The 19,502-nt window shown below is 36.7% G+C and overlaps 1 protein-coding gene across 2 annotated transcripts; it reads left to right on the plus strand.

Annotated features, from left to right (window-relative positions):
- The first annotated feature begins 1,448 nt into the window (after positions 1-1,448).
- LOC131790285 (uncharacterized) lies at positions 1,449-17,972 on the plus strand. 2 transcript variants are annotated; one of them, XM_059107472.2, is made up of 22 exons: positions 1,449-1,643; positions 2,029-2,100; positions 2,287-2,410; positions 6,858-6,931; positions 7,792-7,913; positions 8,280-8,439; positions 8,921-9,087; positions 9,774-9,847; positions 9,937-10,059; positions 10,544-10,659; positions 11,083-11,222; positions 11,664-11,776; positions 12,057-12,169; positions 12,637-12,727; positions 12,934-13,061; positions 13,347-13,433; positions 13,949-14,057; positions 14,247-14,584; positions 15,348-15,812; positions 16,442-16,774; positions 17,099-17,390; positions 17,818-17,972. In XM_059107472.2, the coding sequence occupies exons 1-22, from the start codon at positions 1,521-1,523 to the stop codon at positions 17,970-17,972; spliced, it is 3,519 nt and encodes a 1,172-aa protein (XP_058963455.2). In that variant the 5' UTR covers positions 1,449-1,520. The 2 variants fall into 2 exon arrangements, with proteins under 2 accessions (XP_058963455.2, XP_066019790.1); XM_066163693.1 differs by having other exon boundaries at positions 1,635-1,687.
- The last annotated feature ends 1,530 nt before the right edge of the window (positions 17,973-19,502 follow it).

Genomic DNA, 19,502 nt, shown 5'->3' on the forward strand with positions numbered 1-19,502 from the left:
TGATTGAGTCACCCGTTCTTTCACGAGAAAATCACCATTTGGTTCTCTGGCAAAAGTCAGGCCAAAATTTACGTGCAACGTATACTACCTAGGTAATAAACTACTTTCGTTCACTGTCCTAAAGATTTGGTTTCCTTGCCAAATAACATAATTTTCCTTTTCTCTTTCGATGGTCGATGATGAGTGGCTAGTGCGCGAATAAAGAGCGTACCAAACTAATGATTTCGTTGATCAAACTGTACATGTATCAGATCAATTACACTGTTACCCAATTATCATTGAAATATTTCGGTCGTCCTCAAACTCTTCGTTAACTTCCATTTCTCTTTTTGAAAGAAACGCAGACATAAGTGTACACAGTCAATGTTTTTACATTTACTGAATGTAAATATTTCATTTTCATGTCATGAAGTATTCTCGTGAATAGTTAATTGGGCAGTCTGTTCTTTTAGCTAAGGCTGGGTGTGTATATGAGATTCGAGACGATCCGACTAAAGAGCTCGACAACAGTTAAACCATACTTAAGAAACAATAAACAGAAAAAGTTGTTTTCATTTTAATTTAAGAAAAAACAACAACAAAAAAAAACAACATAGTCACCGAACTCGTAGCCTTATCATGTTTTCATGTCATGTTTACCTCACATTATTTGTCCTGCTACTTACGAGGGTGCATTTTAATTAAGCGTGAGGAAATGTTTCTGCTTGTTTTTTCGCACTGCATTTTGTTCTTTCGCCCGAGTCATTAAAGGTCTTTAAGATGGATTCCGACTTTTTTCTCATATTAAAAACGACCATGGTTAACAGACCGGGGGGTAATGGAAGTTTTACTTCTACAGCTACAATGCGTGAAAGTAAACATTAGAATCAGAAGACCGAAAAGGGAACATTACATATCTAATCTTGGAACAGTGATATCAAATACGTTAGATATCCGCTATGAATATCTCCACGAAATTTCCTAAGGGTATTCATTGTCTGCGATGATCCAGCGAACACGATTGCATCTTGTAAAGTTGAAATCAAGTGAGAATTTCACCCTTTAAGAAAACGCTCTTCATACAAAGTACGTTTGCAATAAAGAACTTTTAAGTTAGATTTTCGAGTGTCCCGGTAGTTTGTGAGTAAGACTTGAATTGGAAAGGAAAAGAGATGATAGTAATCACGATGATAACAATGTTTGTTTCGCATCGAGATAGCGTGACGTTGACGAGTCCAAGAATTATCTTGCCCCAGCAAAGGCATTCATTACCACCATTACCATGCTAAGATTATCTCTTTCCCTTTTTTGAGGGATATTCGCTTTAAAATGCCTTGGTTAATGAAGTAGCAACAGTTTGCGTTAGGATCGTGAAATCTATCCCGGACGTGACATTTTTTGGGGAGTAACACACGGGTAGTTCCGAGAAGGTCTGCCTCATTTCTTGGTCAGCGGCAGCTATACAATACAAAATGGCGGCTGGTTAGGGAATTTTAAATATAGAGCAGATCAGGCAACTGCCTGCAGTCAGAAGGTGAGAAATGGCCTCTAAAGGTTCAGGAAGTCTTCCAAGTTTTATCTCCGGGTACTATGGACCAAATTCCAGCAGTTCGAGAGCCTTTGAAAGCTTGGTGAGAGCTATCGGAGAAGCAAAGTCGAAACAGGCGAGTGCATTACATCATTTTGGTCCTTTGCACGTTGATTGAAAGTAAGAAATAAGTTATCTACGTTTAATTTTCAATCCTCACTACCGCTCAAGTAGAAAAAATGTTGCAGACTTCTTTGTTGCAGATGCACTATTTCTGTGATGCTAAGTGTACGTGAAAGTCAAATTGGCGTGACAGTGCTCAGTTTTACATTTTCAGAGTAATTTTTGTCACTGCTCCTCTGGAATTTGTATTTCAGTGGAAAAGAATCAGATACTTCAAGTAATTTTTAAAGAGGATGAAAGTGTATTCGGCCACTAACCGTTGCAGCTTTTGTTTTCCTTTGAAGATCATTTAAGTGAAAAATGAAACAAGTGAATTTATTGAGGCTCTCCTTGTTTAGGAAGAGGATAGAATCGCCAGGAAAGAACTTGCTGTATTAAAAGAGAAATTAATTCAACCAGACACTTCAGCGGTAAGTTAGTTCCGTTTTTATTTACGTGTTGATGAAATTTACTGGACTACATGAAACCATACTTTGTATTTACATAATGTAAGCTTATAGGTGTAAGTCCAAGAGAGAAATCACAAAAAATCCATTAATGGGGTGCTTCAACATTATGAATTAAATGAATCTCTACTATGTGGTGTTGTTCTCCAGAAGCAAATGCGAGAGTATCTTGTGCGTCTTATCTACTGTGAAATGCTGGGTCATGATGCATCCATTGGTTACATTGAAGCCATCAAGTTTGCGCAGCAGTCAAACCTTTTGTACAAGAGGGTTGGTAAGCAACAAGTTTGTGTACCTAAAAGAGAGAGTGAATTTTAGCAAGTGAGTCAAATGTAAAAATAATTAGCTGCAATCCTGTAGTCTTTTGGTCAAAGGGAAGCTTATTTAACAGGTTATTTAAACCTCAGAGTCTTCAATGGTAAAACTTTGCCTCTACTCTACATATACAACAATACCCCATCCCACTCTCTTTTTTTTCTTTTAATCCCTATCTGTTCTTTATACATTTCGTATAGTTCTATTATTGTTCTCTATACATTTCCTATAGTTCTATTACTGTTTGCTATGCATTTCATATGGTGTTGATACTGTTCTCTATACATTTCCCATGGTGTTAATACTGTTCTCTATACATTTCCTATGGTGTTAATACTGTTCTCTATACATTTCCCATGGTGTTAAGACTGTTCTCTATATGTTTCCTATGGCGTTCATACTGTTCTCTATACGTTTCCTATGGCGTTCATACTGTTCTCTATACATTTCCTATGGTGATGATACTGTTGTATATACATTTCCCATGGTGTTAATACTGTTCTCTATACATAATTCCTATGGTGTTAATACTGTTCTCTATACATTTCCTATGGTGTTAATACTGTTCTCTCTACATTTCCTATGGTGTTAATACTGTTCTCTATACGTTTCCTATGGTGTTAATACTGTTCTCTTTACATTTCTTATGGTGTTGATACTGTTCTCTATATATTTCCTATGGTGTTGATACTGTTCTCTATACATATCCTATAGTGTTGATACTGTTCTCTATACATTTCCTATGGTGTTGATACTGTTCTCTATACATTTCCTATGGTGTTGATACTGTTCTCTATACATATCCTATAGTGTTGATACTGTTCTCTATACATTTCCTATGGTGTTAATACTGTTCTCTATACATTTCTTATGGTGTTAATACTGTTCTCTATACATTTCCTATGGTGTTGATACTGTTCTCTCTACATTTCCTATGGTGTTGATACTGTTCTCTATACATTTCCTATGGTGTTAATACTGTTCTCTATACATTTCCTATGGTGTTGATACTGTTCTCTATACATTTCTTATGGTGTTGATACTGTTCTCTATACATTTCCTATGGTGTTAATACTGTTCTCTATACATATCCTATAGTGTTAATACTGTTCTCTATACATTTCCTATGGTGTTGATACTGTTCTCTATACATTTCTTATGGTGTTAATACTGTTCTCTATACATTTCTTATGGTGTTGATACTGTTCTCCATACATTTCTTATGGTGTTGATACTGTTCTCTATACATTTCCTATGGTGTTAATACTGTTCTCTATACATATCCTATAGTGTTAATACTGTTCTCTATACATTTCCTATGGTGTTGATACTGTTCTCTATACATTTCTTATGGTGTTAATACTGTTCTCTATACATTTCTTATGGTGTTGATACTGTTCTCCATACATTTCTTATGGTGTTGATACTGTTCTCCATACATTTCTTATGGTGTTGATACTGTTCTCTATACATTTCCTATGGTGTTAATACTGTTCTCTATACATTTCCTATGGTGTTAATACTGTTCTCCATACATTTCTTATGGTGTTGATACTGTTCTCTATACATTTCCTATGGTGTTGATACTGTTCTCTATATATTTCCCATGGTGTTGATACTGTTCTCTATACATTTCTTATGGTGTTGATACTGTTCTCTATACATTTCCTATGGTGTTAATACTGTTCTATATACATTTCTTATGGTGTTGATACTGTTCTCTATACATTTCCTATGGTGTTAATACTGTTCTCTATACATTTCTTATGGTGTTGATACTGTTCTCTATACATTTCCTATGGTGTTGATACTGTTCTCTATACATTTCTTATGGTGTTAATACTGTTCTCTATACATTTCTTATGGTGTTGATACTGTTCTCCATACATTTCTTATGGTGTTGATACTGTTCTCTATACATTTCCTATGGTGTTAATACTGTTCTCTATACATATCCTATAGTGTTAATACTGTTCTCTATACATTTCCTATGGTGTTGATACTGTTCTCTATACATTTCTTATGGTGTTAATACTGTTCTCTATACATTTCTTATGGTGTTGATACTGTTCTCCATACATTTCTTATGGTGTTGATACTGTTCTCCATACATTTCTTATGGTGTTGATACTGTTCTCTATACATTTCCTATGGTGTTAATACTGTTCTCTATACATTTCCTATGGTGTTAATACTGTTCTCCATACATTTCTTATGGTGTTGATACTGTTCTCTATACATTTCCTATGGTGTTGATTCTGTTCTCTATACATTTCCCATGGTGTTGATACTGTTCTCTATACATTTCTTATGGTGTTGATACTGTTCTCTATACATTTCCTATGGTGTTAATACTGTTCTATATACATTTCTTATGGTGTTGATACTGTTCTCTATACATTTCTTATGGTGTTGATACTGTTCTCCATACATTTCTTATGGTGTTAATACTGTTCTCTATACATTTCTTATGGTGTTAATACTGTTCTCTATACATTTCTTATGGTGTTAATACTGTTCTCTATACATTTCTTATGGTGTTGATACTGTTCTCCATACATTTCTTATGGTGTTGATACTGTTCTCCATACATTTCTTATGGTGTTGATACTGTTCTCTATACATTTCCTATGGTGTTAATACTGTTCTCTATATATTTCCCATGGTGTTGATACTGTTCTCTATACATTTCTTATGGTGTTGATACTGTTCTCTATACATTTCCTATGGTGTTGATACTGTTCTCTATACATTTCCCATGGTGTTGATACTGTTCTCTATACATTTCTTATGGTGTTGATACTGTTCTCTATACATTTCTTATGGTGTTGATACTGTTCTCTATACATTTCCTATGGTGTTGATACTGTTCTCTATACATTTCTTATGGTGTTGATACTGTTCTCTATACATTTCTTATGGTGTTGATACTGTTCTCTATACATTTCTTATGGTGTTGATACTGTTCTCTATACATTTCCTATGGTGTTAATACTGTTCTCTATACATTTCTTATGGTGTTGATACTGTTCTCCATACATTTCTTATGGTGTTGATACTGTTCTCCATACATTTCTTATGGTGTTGATACTGTTCTCTATACATTTCCTATGGTGTTAATACTGTTCTCTATACATTTCTTATGGTGTTAATACTGTTCTCTCTACATTTCCTATGGTGTTGATACTGTTCTCTCTACATTTCCTATGGTGTTGATACTGTTCTCTATACATATCCTATAGTGTTAATACTGTTCTCTATACATTTTGCGTGTTATTACAGGTTACCTAGCTGTATTATTATTATTATTATTATTGTATTAGTATTGAAAATGAACTTCAATTTTTTCCTGTTCGGAAGTTTCGCGAAACAAATTTGCATATGCAATTCCGCCACCTTGTCTGAAGCCGAGACCTTTCAAGGTCAAATAACGCAATGAAGTTCCATTGCAAATAAAAGGTCGAATCGGTGTCACGCACCAAGCGGAGCCGTTAAAATGATTGTCAATAAAACCAAGAATGATGAATCAAGATGATATAAACAGAAAGAGAGTAGCCGATTTAACCTGTTTGTCTAAGGATGTGACGGAAACTCGCTTACTATGATCACGCAAAAGATAAAACCAAAATAAGATACGGTCTTTCTGTATTTCAAGAACCGGTGAGTATCGAGCGAACGTAAGATTGATACTTCGAACTGCCTATTACAGAATGATAGGCAAACAGTCCAAAGCTTTCCGTGGAACTTAAAAGGATAGCTTTTTTTTTTTAAACGGGTAAGCAAACCGTTTAAATGTTTTTGCTAGAGCGTCGAACGGATGCAAATTTTTTTAAACGGATGCAAATTTTTTTAAACGGATGAGCAAACCGCTTAAACGTTTTGGCAAAAGCGTTAAACGGATGCAAATTTTTTTAAACGGATGAGCAAACCGCTTAAACGTTTTAGCTAAAGCGTTAAACGGATGCAAATTTTTTTAAACGGATAAGCAAACCGTGTAAACGCTTTCATGAACCGTTTAAACGGATATAAACGGATAGTAAACGGTTTTGCAGCTTAAACGGAAAAGCGTTAGTGTCCGTTTTCCCGTGGAGGGTCACATTTCTTATGGTGTTAATACTGTTCTCTATACATAATTCCTATGGTGTTGATACTGTTCTCTATACGTTTCCTATGGTGTTAATACTGTTCTATATACATTTCCTATGGTGTTAATACTGTTCTCTATATATTTCCTATGGTGTTAATACTGTTCTCTCTACATTTCCTATGGTGTTGATACTGTTCTCTATACATTTCCTATGGTGTTGATACTGTTCTCTCTACATTTCCTATGGTGTTGATACTGTTCTCTATACATATCCTATAGTGTTAATACTGTTCTCTATACATTTTGCGTGTTATTACAGGTTACCTAGCTGTATCGCTGTTTCTCCATGAAAACCATGAACTTATTGTATTGCTGATCAACACAATCCAAAAGGTTTGTGTCATGGTTTACATGTATCTGTGTCACTTGAAACAACAGCCTTGAGTGCTACTACAGAGCACTTACAAGTAAATGTCTGCACTATGTTAATTTAACTGTTTTGCAATTGCCATTGAGGTAAAAAGTATGCATGTGACATTTCCTCATAATTCTGTTACTGATATGAATATACTGGCCAGGTGCATTTGTCAACATTGATATCACTGATTTCAAAGTTTGTGACTCTCCTGTAGAAATTTTATGTATAGTGGATCATCTGACAACAATATGTATAAAAAAAAGTTACTTATGCTTATTCACTCAAAACTGCACTTGAAATCATGTGCATTTTGGTACCTGTATACCAATGCTAGTCTCCCTTCAGGTTGTGAAAACATCATTCAGCACAAGTTAGAGTGCTCAAGTTGTAAAAATGTCACTCACTACTACACTGTAGTTCTGATCAAGTTGTTGAATCAAGGGTCATTTCTACCAATAACTGGAGGGCTCAGAGCAAGAACGACCCCTTGATTTTTCGGCCATTTTTGAAAGTGTTCAGAAGTAGTTGACAACTACTTCTGAAGACTTTCAAAAATGGCCGAAAAATCAAGGGGTCGTTCTTGCTCTGAGCCTTTCAACTGTCCTCTACAAGACTTTAATCTCACAGGGACAATCAAGCTTTATAGTGAAGTGGTTGAGTTAATACTTGGTGCATATTTTCAGGAAAGACATAACATAATTTTCATGATTAGTCAACTAAATTACTAATTTGATATAATCTACCATATTAGTAGCATATTTAACTAGTCATTATGTATATGGAGAAATTACAACCATTTTAAATTCAAGTTAGTATATTGTATTTGTATTTTTAGGATCTGCACAGTACAAATGTTGCAGAAGTGTGCTATGCACTTACAGTTCTATGTAAGTTGATTAACAAAGACATGATGCCTGCCTTGCTTCCACAAGTCCTAGAACTGGTTCAGAATAAAAGGTTTGTATTGAATGTCAAGTTTGTGTGCAGCATGTAGTTAACACAAACTTAACAGAATTTTGATTTATAATTGTATTGTAACTGTTTATCTAGTGTGAGGTGAAATTGCATAATGTGGATTGGCAGAGACAGTGTGCATTGATTTTTTTGTAATCTAATATTTTCCATATTAGCAAATGACTTCTCATCAGAAGCTTTATGTATTTATCATTAAGAGGCTGCAACTGGTGAAATAGGCCTTTTTTATCCAAATCTTATGGAAAGAGAGATATTAGTGAGAGGCCATACATGTTCTGTTTTTTTAACAGATGCTACTGACAATGAAATTATTTTCAAGTGAAGACATTGTCTTTCATTTACTGATAGAGATATTATACGGAAGAAAGCAGTGATGGCATTACAGAATCTGCACAGGAAAAATCTCTCAGCTATTCCTAATGTGAAAGAGCTTGCCATGAAAGCTATTTGTGACAAAGATCCTGGTGTGGTGTCATCTTCACTGCATGTCTTCTATGAATTGGTCAAGGTATGTTGGAGAAGGGGCTACAGTGGTAACGATTGAGACAGACTAACATAGAGAACATTTTGTAGCAACTTGTCTCAGTTTTGAGCTGACTTTGGTTGTAACACCTCAAAGGCATTTAAAAGTTTTACTTATGCATAGCACTCATACACATACACAGGTCGGAATTTTTTTTTTCTTCAAAACAATGCAAAACAAAGCAAGCAGACTGTGTAGAGTAACAAAAGCAAAAACACACTCAAGACATGCGATTTGACATGTGGTTTTTTGTGTGCAAAATGCAAAAAACGTCAAGGTTTTGCATGTGTGTTGGCCATCTACCTCTGAGTTGTACTGCATTGTATACACAAATTTAAACCAGTTTAAAGTGTGAGACTTGTCTTAGGGGTAAATCTTGTCACCTTCACAAATACTGTATTTTCAAAGCACTTTAACAAAAAACTTTGACAAAACAGCATCAGCAAGTTACTTGTCATCCTGTCAGGTCAACCCTTCTGGATACAAGGACCTTGTGTCAGGGTTTATCAGCCTACAGAAGGCTGTACTAGAAGGAAAAATTGCAAAAGAGTATGATTATCATGGAGTAGCAGCACCTTGGATTCAGATGAAGAATTTGCGACTGATGGCATTGCTTGGAGCAGATGATCAAAAGTAGGTCTTTATGCATTTACAGTATAAATAGCCTGCAGCTGTGTGGCCATTGATAATTAAAGTTAAAAATTGGCTCAGTTTTAGGAGAGAGGTTATCAATAAATTTGAGAAGTAAGAGTTGAAGCATGGAAGTAAAAAGAGGGAACAAAAGATTTTTGAAAAAAGAAGACAAGAAAAATGATGGGAGGAAAGAATCTGGTATGATATTGTTGGTGGTTAATTGAAGCATTCCACTTCATTACTTAATTTAATCTGACAGGAAATGAAAAAAATGTTGGGTGAATGTCATACTGAGAGTAAGATAAAAAATAAGGGGGTTGATATATGCGGTTCCTACTATTACAGACTGAAAAATCTATAGGTAAGGATTTGTAGTATTCCCTGTTTTCAAAGTAAGTGACTTAACATGTGTGTAATGCACTTGATATATTTTATGAAGCAACTGACCAAAGCAACTTTCTCAAGACTTTACTTATTATTTATTTTGATTTTTTTTCAAAAGATATGTTTTCAAAATTCGAGTTGCCAAACTCAAGGTGTGGCTTATCTGCTCTTGTGGCTTACTTGCTGGTGTTTACAGTATGTTGTATTTAGGAAAAAATTATAATTTTACACATGCTTTATAGTTTTTCTTTTATGTTGTAAGATTTTTCCTCCAATTGATAAGTTCTTTTTTTTCCCTCTAGAACTAGCAAGAAATTGTACCCAATATTAGGATCCACTCTGTCAAAGCTACATACCAACTCTCTCATAAGTTATGGTAAGCTAATCTAGAGAAGTTAATATCTCATAACTGACCTCTGAGAAGTGAGCACTTTGAAATGCTAATTTCTTTTTTTGTTCATTCAGCTGTGGGCTATGAGTGTACAAGGACAATAACAAGCATTTATCCCGACAAGAGTTTGATTGATAAGGCCGCTAAATGTGTTGGATTGTTTCTTGTAGCAAAAACAAATGATATCAAATACCTTGGTAAGTTATTCGATTTAATGAAATATTCTTTGATTTTAACTGAAGGCCTTATTTTCAGCGCTGCTTAAGTGGTGTTTAGTACTTCCAAGGTTGCTTTCATATTCATATCTTAAACCTTTAACTCCCAGAAGTGATTAACATGAACCTGGGGTCAAACTCCATACAGGCCTCAATTTCTTTTCTCAGACTTTTTTTTTCACTACTGCTTAAGTAGTGTTTATTACCGCGAAGATCGCCTTTATGTTCATTCATTTATGTTTGTTGGTTACACGGCCGTGGATCCGGCTGACGTGAAAAACAAAAAGAAGATGGGAGTGTATTCGAAGATGGCTGCGGAAAATTATGGTTTTTGTGAATGTAGCATTTTGTTTGTCAATATTGAACTTAAGCCCTAAGACAGATCTCCTTTAGTGCGTGACAGATTCAATAGGGAAAGAGGAGAATTATGCTCATTGTCTATAGGTTTATTTGCTCTGTTTCACAGGCATAAACATTCTAACTTCCCTAATCCAAATGGGAAGTGGTTTTGTCATGGAGCCGTCTTACCAGCGCATTGTTATTGACTGCCTTGACGACCCTGATGAGACGCTGAAAAGAAAGGTATACTGCTCATGAGGAAGTTGTTACTTCAAATTCTTGAAACTCATTTGCAAAAAGAAAAAAAAAACAAAAACAAAAACACACACAACAACTGGCGGGTAGAATCGGGAGTTCAAGGGAAAAGGTAGAGCGAGGAATGGAATGAAGTACTGTTTGTTATTTCAATGCTAAAATCCACCAGAACTCATTACTGATAACTACATCGTATCAATAATTCGATATTCAGTCGTTTCGTACCCGACGTCAGTCGAATCGTAACCAGTTTGAGTCGGTTCGTACCCATCCCAACATACATTCATTCGAAATACCTGCAGATGTCGATTTTTGTTTGGGATGAATTAGTAGAGTCAAGCAAGATACAAGCGAAATTCTGTCGTATGTACTTATGACCTTCTAAAAAATTTATATTTGTTTTCTTTCTAGACTTTGGATCTCTTATGCCATATCACAAATGCGTCAAACGTTGAAACAGTTTGCGAGAAACTGTTATCTTATTTAAAGTCAACAACCGATTCATATTTCAGAACAGAATTGGTGGACAGGATAACAGAGCTTGCTGAAAGATATCCTTTTAAACCACAGTGAACCAGTCACCTTTAATTTCTTTAGCGTGCCAAATTTTTAAGTTAAGAGAAATGTAACGAAGGAACTAAAAAATGAACTTTGTGTCGCGTTGTTGAGAGAGAAATCCGTATTTATTACGGTTAATGTAGTTTGACGATGTAAAAAAGATAGGATTGGGTTAACCGCAATGAGGTCATTATAGAATTGTTGGTTACTTTCTTGTTTGAGCGGCCCTGTGATCTGAGTGGTTCTTTAGGTTATATAATAAATACCTGAAGGTGTCTGATTATCATTACAAATGATTTGTACTTCCGTAAAGCACCGGAGGTACTAATCGGAAGGCCGTAGGTTCGGCTCCTATTGTGAGAATTCGGAATTCGTGTGTCATTCGCTGAATAACATCGTCTTTCAGACTGTGTTGTATCCTTGACACTACTCACATATGCGCCGGACAATACGTGGTTTATCCTGACCATCAATGAAGTGTTTGAACTTGGTGGATCTCTGGTCAGAGAGGGCGTGGCACACAACTTGATGCGTCTTCTAGCGGAAGGTATGCCATGCTCTAAATAAACATAATCTTAACACTTGTATGCACATCTAAAACCTGTTTTAACTTGTAATGACTGTTATTGCGGGGATTACGGGAGAAACAATAAAAGCAACAACGTTCACGATAACATGGAATAACGTTGGCTCTTTGTGTAGTAGTGTTCAACCGTTTACCGAAAAGCCACGTTCAAGCCTCGTTGAATTTTGAATCTGAAGGGTCTTTTTTATGGAAAATGCTTATGTACAGTACCTCAGCTTTTCTCTCACGTTTCTCTTTGCAGGGAATGAAGACGAAGAAGCAGACAATGAAATGCGTCGATTTGCAGTGCTTAGCTACATTGACCTACTTGAAAAACCTGTTTTACCAGATATTCTAGTTTGGATTATTTGCTGGGTGAGTTTGATTACAAGACTACACTTGTGTTGCATGTTGCTGTCTTGCAGCTTACGATTGGTTGTTTTCAGTCACAAATGACGAACGTTGTCAACAGAGAAGGCAGAGTACAAGAAAGTGTCAGCGACCGATTCACGATTGGTGTTAGATTGGTATCTTTTTTTTAAAATTTTTTTAAGCTGAGCGATTTTTGAGGTGAGATTTTTTTTAAGTGAAGAGATGGTCGAAAGTGTTTTCCGATCAAATGCACAGCGAAGTAACGCAGAACGTTATGTGTAGTCCCAGGTTTCTTTCGAAAATGAAAAACTTTCATTACTTGAGATTTGCAAATTTCTGTGAGTTCCTAATCAGTCAAAGTCTAAATGGTGAAGTGTCCAAATGAATGTAATTATCGTATTGTATGACTTAAGGTATCTTATTTGATTGAATCGTTGTTGGGTTTAAAAATGTATGCTGTTCCCCTGAAGGTGCTGGGTGAATATTCTTACACAGCTCCGGACTATGAACCGGCATTCGTACTTGAGCAGCTGTTCTCTTTGATGGAGAGGAAGTTTGAAGGTAAAACCAGACTGATTTTTGCTCTTAAAACTACTGTACGCTCAAATTTCAGAGATCGTAGACTCGTATTGTGATTTGCGCTAAGGGATATTTAGCGCTTTCCTTGTTTGACATCGGTTTGACGTTACTGTTGGCTCAGACCCTCGTATCAATTAGTTGTTCATATAGCAGTTGCAACATGTTAAGACATTGCTTGATTGATGTAGATCCCAGCACTAAAGCTTGGATTGTGACCGCTGTTGGAAAACTGACGTCGCAGATTGGACAGATGCATGCTGCTACAAGAGATATGTTAGAAAAACACATGGGTGGTGTGGATGTTGAACTCAGACAGGTTGGTATATGATTCACTGGAAGCTTTCTTGTGAGGTACAGTGTAGCACTATGTGTCCTGTGTGACTCTCTTGCGCAAGTACTGTTTAGCTTTAGTTTATTCATGGTGTTCAGAACTCTTGTGACACTAACCATTCGAAACTGAATCTTACGAAGATCCGGCATCCTCAACTTTTCCTAGATTTTGGAGTCAGTATTCCCTCAGAAATTCAGAGATCGAACGCGTTTTCTTTTGTTGTTTTGTTCTTCACTGAGCAATTTGTTTTGCATATATATTTTCTCTTAGCGTTGTTCGGAGATTCAAGAGCTTTCTCAAAACACATTCCTTATGCAAAGCGTTCTTCCCATTGATGGCTGCTGTGAGGATCTGGAGGTGAGTCGTGTAGTATTTACAATTATGATAAATTAAGGAGAAACATTCTTGGTTACCATCTATTGCTTTAATATTAGAAGAACATTGATTTCCACATTGAGCAAGCTCGCCATGCTAAATGTTAAGAACCACCGGCACAGAATAGCCAGTATAGAACCAAACAGGACGAGCAGCTTTACCGACAGATAGAAACCAAACAATCAATATCGACGCGAACAACCATAGTCTACCAATTAGCCAAACAAAAAAATGACCAAATATTTTTGACGAACAAGACTTTGAACACTTTCCTGTCAAACACCTTTTCAGTGGGCCGTGATGTTGACTTCCGCTGTCGAAACATTAGTCACGCTATTTACTACTTTGCCCGCGCTCAGACTTTTTCATGATCGAAGAATATTTAAGATACAGCAATGTTTACCAAATGTCCGAATTACTAAATGTTAAACACATTCATGTCAGCTTTTTTTGTCTTCTTTTTCGCGTAATTTTGTTCGTTTCATTGAAAATTTCAGGTAGACGAGTCACTGTCTTTCTTGGATGATGTAGTATCGGAAGCTCTTTCCAAAGGAGCTTCTCCATACAAAGCCGTAAGCGAACGAAGGACAGACGCAAGAATTAAAGGTTTGCACGGCATAGTGTACTCAAAAAGATTAGTTAACTTTCAGTTATGCTTTGTTATAGCGGTTTAGATTGGGATCAGCTTGGAAAAAAAATTGTACACGCTCTCTAATTCATTCTTAATTATAATATGTGCTGAAGAGTGGTCATAGATAAGCGTTAGAGTCATCTTTCTTTTTGTGCGTGCTGTAGATGTTTCTGAGTCAGAGCCAACTCTTAAATTCACACCTTACGAGAATCCCATGGAACAGCCAAGGAAGCCGCCAGCAGAACCTGTTGTAAGCACCGCAACACAGAAGAAAACCAAGCCAAGAAACAAGGAAACTAAAATGAAAGATACAGCTCTCTCGCAGGTCAAGGAAGTGCCTCCTACAAGTACCAAACTCTTTGCCGGACAGGCTGTTTGGGGGCCTGGGGGCTACACAAAAGATCGTGCTCAATCTGGATCCGTGGAGTCTAGTAGTAAATCTGACTCGTCGTCGCGGAGCTCGGGGTCTGACAGACAAATAGCTCCCAGGAGTCAAGCTGAGGTGAGATTTTGTTTGCGCCTTTTTTGCCATGATAGTTCCCTTTTTAAGTTCTATTTTATCGACTGATTGTCTATGTGACTACGACATGTTCGAAGGGTTTTGAAACATGTTGAAATCCTCTTCACTTTGTGGTTGGAATTTCCGTATTCCGACTGGTAATGTTTCCATTATTTGCCTCGGCATTAAATTTTGGACTTGCAGCAACAGAATTACTCTAAATACCTTCAAATAAAGCTTCAAATAAATTAAATAAAACTACGACAGAACCTCTCACATCGAAATCAAAACCAGGAAATCATACTACCTCAATTTAAATTATCTAATATGGATTAATGGCACAATCCAAAAAAAAAAAATCAAGTCTTGCCCCTATCCTTATATGGCCCCAATATAAGGAAAAGAAAAGGAAGTTCATATGTTGTTTTTTGACAACCATGTACTTGTGTTTTTTCTTTGAATGCAACTGTTAGTTTCCATTTCTTGTTTGTTTGCAACACTCCTTTCTGATTAATTAAACTACTTATTGAGTTGCGGTCGGAACCTTTTTATTTTGTTTTAAAAGAATTTACTTTGAAATTACTTACGGAGCGAAAGCTTTAAACAAGAAGAGATTGGGACGAGACAGGTTGACGAGACGGAGATAAACCAGAGATAAACCAGTTTTTCTACTGTGCGGTTTATGAGCCAAGATAAAACAGTGCTTTCTAACTTTGCAATCGATTTACCCATCAAAAACCTGGTTTGACCGGTTTAATTTATCTAGGTTAGCTCTGCTTCTCCTGTGACTCGTCACGAAGATGTTCGTAAACAGCAACTGGCTGCGCAGCTCTTCAGTGGTGTCACAGAGAAACCACGTTTATCTTCAGGAAGGGGTCTTGTCAATAAAATCACTAAAACTCAAGGCAAACCAAGGACATCAGCTGCTGATCCTGGATTGTCTTCAGCAAACGGTAGAGCGATTTACTCATCTGAAACAAGTTTAAAAGCTCCTGATAAATCAAATATGGACCTACTCCTTGATGTTGAAAACAGCGATGTTTGTGATGTTGCAAAAGACGACGCTTCTTCCCTCGAGAATGATCTTATTTCGTCTTTAAACGATAAAGAAGACAAGCCATCTTCACGTGACGAAGTTAGGTCATGGTATTCCCAAGAGGCAGTCGATTCAGACTCTTGCATGGTTATAACCCAAAGAGAGCAGGAGGATTGTCATAAAGCTGTCCAAAAGGTATGTTGTTGGCTCACACATATTTTCTTTAGCCAATGGTTTTTTTAAAAAGTTTTCAGAGTGTTAAGCGAGCAGTATATCGTAGCTTTTTGTTTTTATTAATTTTAATTAGCCGCTCTAGACTTGACAACATGTTGAATGCTTTTTCTCAAGGGTGAGACCGAGAAGGGTAATTTGTATGCATTTCTAAAACGAGAATGAAAATCATGCCAACGGTGGCCTCCATTATGAAAGAGGTCTAAAGTTAATAAAAGAATCAGATAACGAACGAGGGAGTCGTGGAGGTCCATCTTTTTCGAGGAATCAAGGATATGTTTTGTAGGCTGTTTCTTGCGTGAAATCCTAAATAGTGAGGAGGCTGTGATCGTAGGGGCTTTTTGAGTTTTGTTTTTAAAAGACAGGATACTCTCACAATGTAGCTTTCCAGCAAGGCCTCTTAGTAGGTAGCAGTGACCTGTCAATGCCTCTAAATGGGTCAAGGTGACCTGTGTAGGGTTGGCATGCGATCTAAAAGAAGTAGGAATACTTCTTGTCGCTTTATGCTGCAGAAAGGGAAGAATCTCTGGTAGTCGGCGGCAGGAACATTTGGGTCACTTCTTAATCTATTCATATATTTTCTCTATTTTCAGAATACACCGTTACTTGATGAGGAGATCTCGGAACATCTCCGATTGGAGCTTAAAGGGACGCCATCTGCATCTTTGCCGGGAGATTTGATTAACTTCCCGCATTCTGCGGAAGTTTTTGAATTGTGTTTTGATAGCAATCTGCGTGTGACTCTTCAAAAAGTTTGGAAACCTTTAGAACTTGTACTGGTTCTTTACTTTACCAATCAGAATCAAGCAAACGTCCCGATCCATAACGTCAGCAGTGTGTTACAACCGCCCTCGAATCTAATTGGATCGTTTGATTCTTCGTCAAATAGCAATCTTCATGATGAAAGCATCGGACCTCTAGAATGGGTAATACTTTTATTTGCGTGTTTAATTGATAATAAATGTTAGTCTTTTTTCTTACTTTTTCGTTGTTTACTAATTTAAAAGATGAAGAAAACAACTTTAATAATATTCGATTTATTTTTTGAGGTAAAAATTAGTCTTGCAGTCTCTTAAGACCAGAAAGAGCGTTTCGAGCTTTCTTAACCATTGGAGCCCTCGACTTCTGGTGTCTTTCCTGAGTTTTCCATTACAGAGTCAAAAACCAACAGTTTCTAAAGAGTTATCTACAAGTATGCTGTAAACTGAAAGTCAGGTGATGATGTTAATGCTTTTATATTTTATTATTAGGTAAGGCACCGAGTTGTTTTGAAATACAAGTCTCCAGCGCTGCACATGAACTTTGGTGGTAAGATCTCTTACAAAGATCCTAACAGAACATTGAAACATTTGTTCTTTAATCACACTTTGAGCATAGGTGATATTTTGCGGCCGCTTGTGATAACCACAGAGGAGTACGGAGAAAAATGGGCTGAAGCTTCGTTTGAAAAGAAACAGAAAATTCCGAGCTCTTTGAAAACTTGCCAAGAATTCGCAGAAAGAGTGAGAGATGTGCTGAGATTTCACCAGGTGGATTTAATAGGTGAGAAGTCTTTTCTGTGTCGCAGCTGACTTGTGGCTAATTTTTAAGCAAAACTTATCCAACGTTTTAGCGATGATTTAAAAAGACTTAAAGAAGTTAACACAGCCCCAAGTTGTTATGGGTATGGTTGCTTATGGTTGCTTATTGTTGCTCTCGGGAAGCTCGCGTTTTGGGTCCAATGTAATGAGAACCCATGATGATTCCTACCCCTCTATCGTGTTAAAGAAACCAGAACGTTAATCAAGTTATGGTAAACAATTATTAGTTGGTCTTGTTTGAAGAGGTGTGATAACTGTCTCCGAAGGTTTATGTTTGTGCGAGCAAAACTAAAGATTGCAAAATAGTTGACAGAAAAAAAAAGGGAACAAACATAAATTTCGATAAAAACAAACATTACTTTACGCATTCCGTCATTCTTCTTTTCTAGGCACGAAAACAATATTTGCTGGTACCGTGATGGAGTGTGGGATATGCCTGATGCACGTTAGCTTTGGTGGAACCGAGTTTGATATGTCAATCAAGTCCAATAACAGACTGTTAAACGACGCGGTGATGAAACAATGTGTGACTGTCTCAAGATGACATGCGAATGAAAGCCACTGCAGCTCTTAATTTTGGCCTTGATTTTTTGAGGCAAACGAGGCTTGAACCTGACTCCTTTGACTCCTCTGCTTTCTGTACTTTTTAACGATAATTTGGTCAGAGATTGCTTTGATGAACTGGAAACATCGAGTGGATTATTCGCTACGTGACATCATAACTCATGTAGATATCATGTCTTTGACATCTATTTTTTGCCCTGATGTCTCGGAACTGCTTCTTTTGATTCTAACCAACTGAGAATTTAAAGATTTTAAAAGAGGATTATAATTGTAATATCTACGTTATTCAAATTCTATCAAAAAAACTAAAATATGAAAAATTTCTTACAAATGAACTCAAAAAGCATGGATTTAATATACTGGAAAAAGCTTTGAGTCCTTGAAAATATCTCGGCAAAACTTTGTGACTCTTTTTAAAGCTTTCAGCAGGTACGCCTGGAAGAATGAATACAACACGCCTTTTTAAAGACTTGTTCATGATTATTTTTGTTCCTCTCTGTTCAATGTGTATGTCAGTGAGGCGGAAATTTTACGATAAGGCGAGAATCTGATATTCTTCAGTCTACGAAACGTTAAAAATATGTCCTAACGATATGCATGAGGATTTTTCCGTCATTATTTTTCTTATCTTCACAAATCACCTTCGATACCTGAGATTACAGGCGTTTTTTTTTTTCTAGCCGTAATTAAATTGGCTTCATAGCTATGATGTTAGAAGTACATGCAGAGGGATCAAGAAGTCAGTGTAAACAACTGTTTTTGTGATAGGACTCATTGTTGGACGTGCTTTTGGCAGGAAATCTTATCTTGACAGCTCATTGCTTAATTGGCGTAGGTTAAGAAACGTAATCATTTCAAAGACGATCTTATGACTTGGCGGTAGTGAAACTCTGAACATCTTATAATTTCGTACACTCTCTTGCAAATTACTAAAGATAATCAGTTGGTTTTATACCAAGATTACACCCACTGAGTGCGACTAATAAGCTTCACTATCCTCTTCAGCTATTTTCTTGGATAATCTATTGAACCTAAGAGGGGAAGTCACAAGTGAATCATTTTTGAACCGGAAAAGGATTAAAGTGCATTGCACAACATTCGTGGTCGTGGTCGTGGTCGTTTGTTACTACGAGCCAAATTAGCCCATGTTAATGGGAAAGACAATCGCAAAGTGCTACCTTAATGAAATAGATAAACACCAAAATGGGATTGTAAACCGAAAGGAAACGGTTGCAAGTGAGGATACGGATGGACACCGATTGCATTTAACCAACACGAGAGGCTTTGACTGAGATTTTCACAACAGGCCAAACGTGACAAGAAACGCGGAACGTGTCTGCATTTATCTTAATGATCGGATTTATGTATATCTAGCGCGGAAAACGGTCTTAAATCGTGATGTTATCGACCTTCTAGGACTTTCCAGGGACTGAGTTAACGATGTGTTCGCACCTTAAAGTATAGATAAGAGAGATGTTATCTCAGATTGAGAACATGTCCAGCGGTTAAG

Source organism: Pocillopora verrucosa, chromosome 1 (genome assembly GCF_036669915.1).
Source record: "Pocillopora verrucosa isolate sample1 chromosome 1, ASM3666991v2, whole genome shotgun sequence".
NCBI classification, from domain to species: Eukaryota; Metazoa; Cnidaria; class Anthozoa; order Scleractinia; family Pocilloporidae; genus Pocillopora; species Pocillopora verrucosa.

What these genes read in the sequence shown, in the direction of transcription:
- LOC131790285 (XM_059107472.2), top strand. Translation starts at nt 1,521, where the DNA reads ATGGCCTCTAAAGGTTCAGGAAGTCTTCCAAGTTTTATCTCCGGGTAC. An exon ending in ATGAGACGCTGAAAAGAAAG is followed by an intron (nt 10,660 to 11,082) that starts GTATACTGCTCA and finishes TTTTCTTTCTAG; the next exon opens with ACTTTGGATCTCTTATGCCA. An exon ending in TAGTTTGGATTATTTGCTGG is followed by an intron (nt 12,170 to 12,636) that starts GTGAGTTTGATT and finishes GTTCCCCTGAAG; the next exon opens with GTGCTGGGTGAATATTCTTA.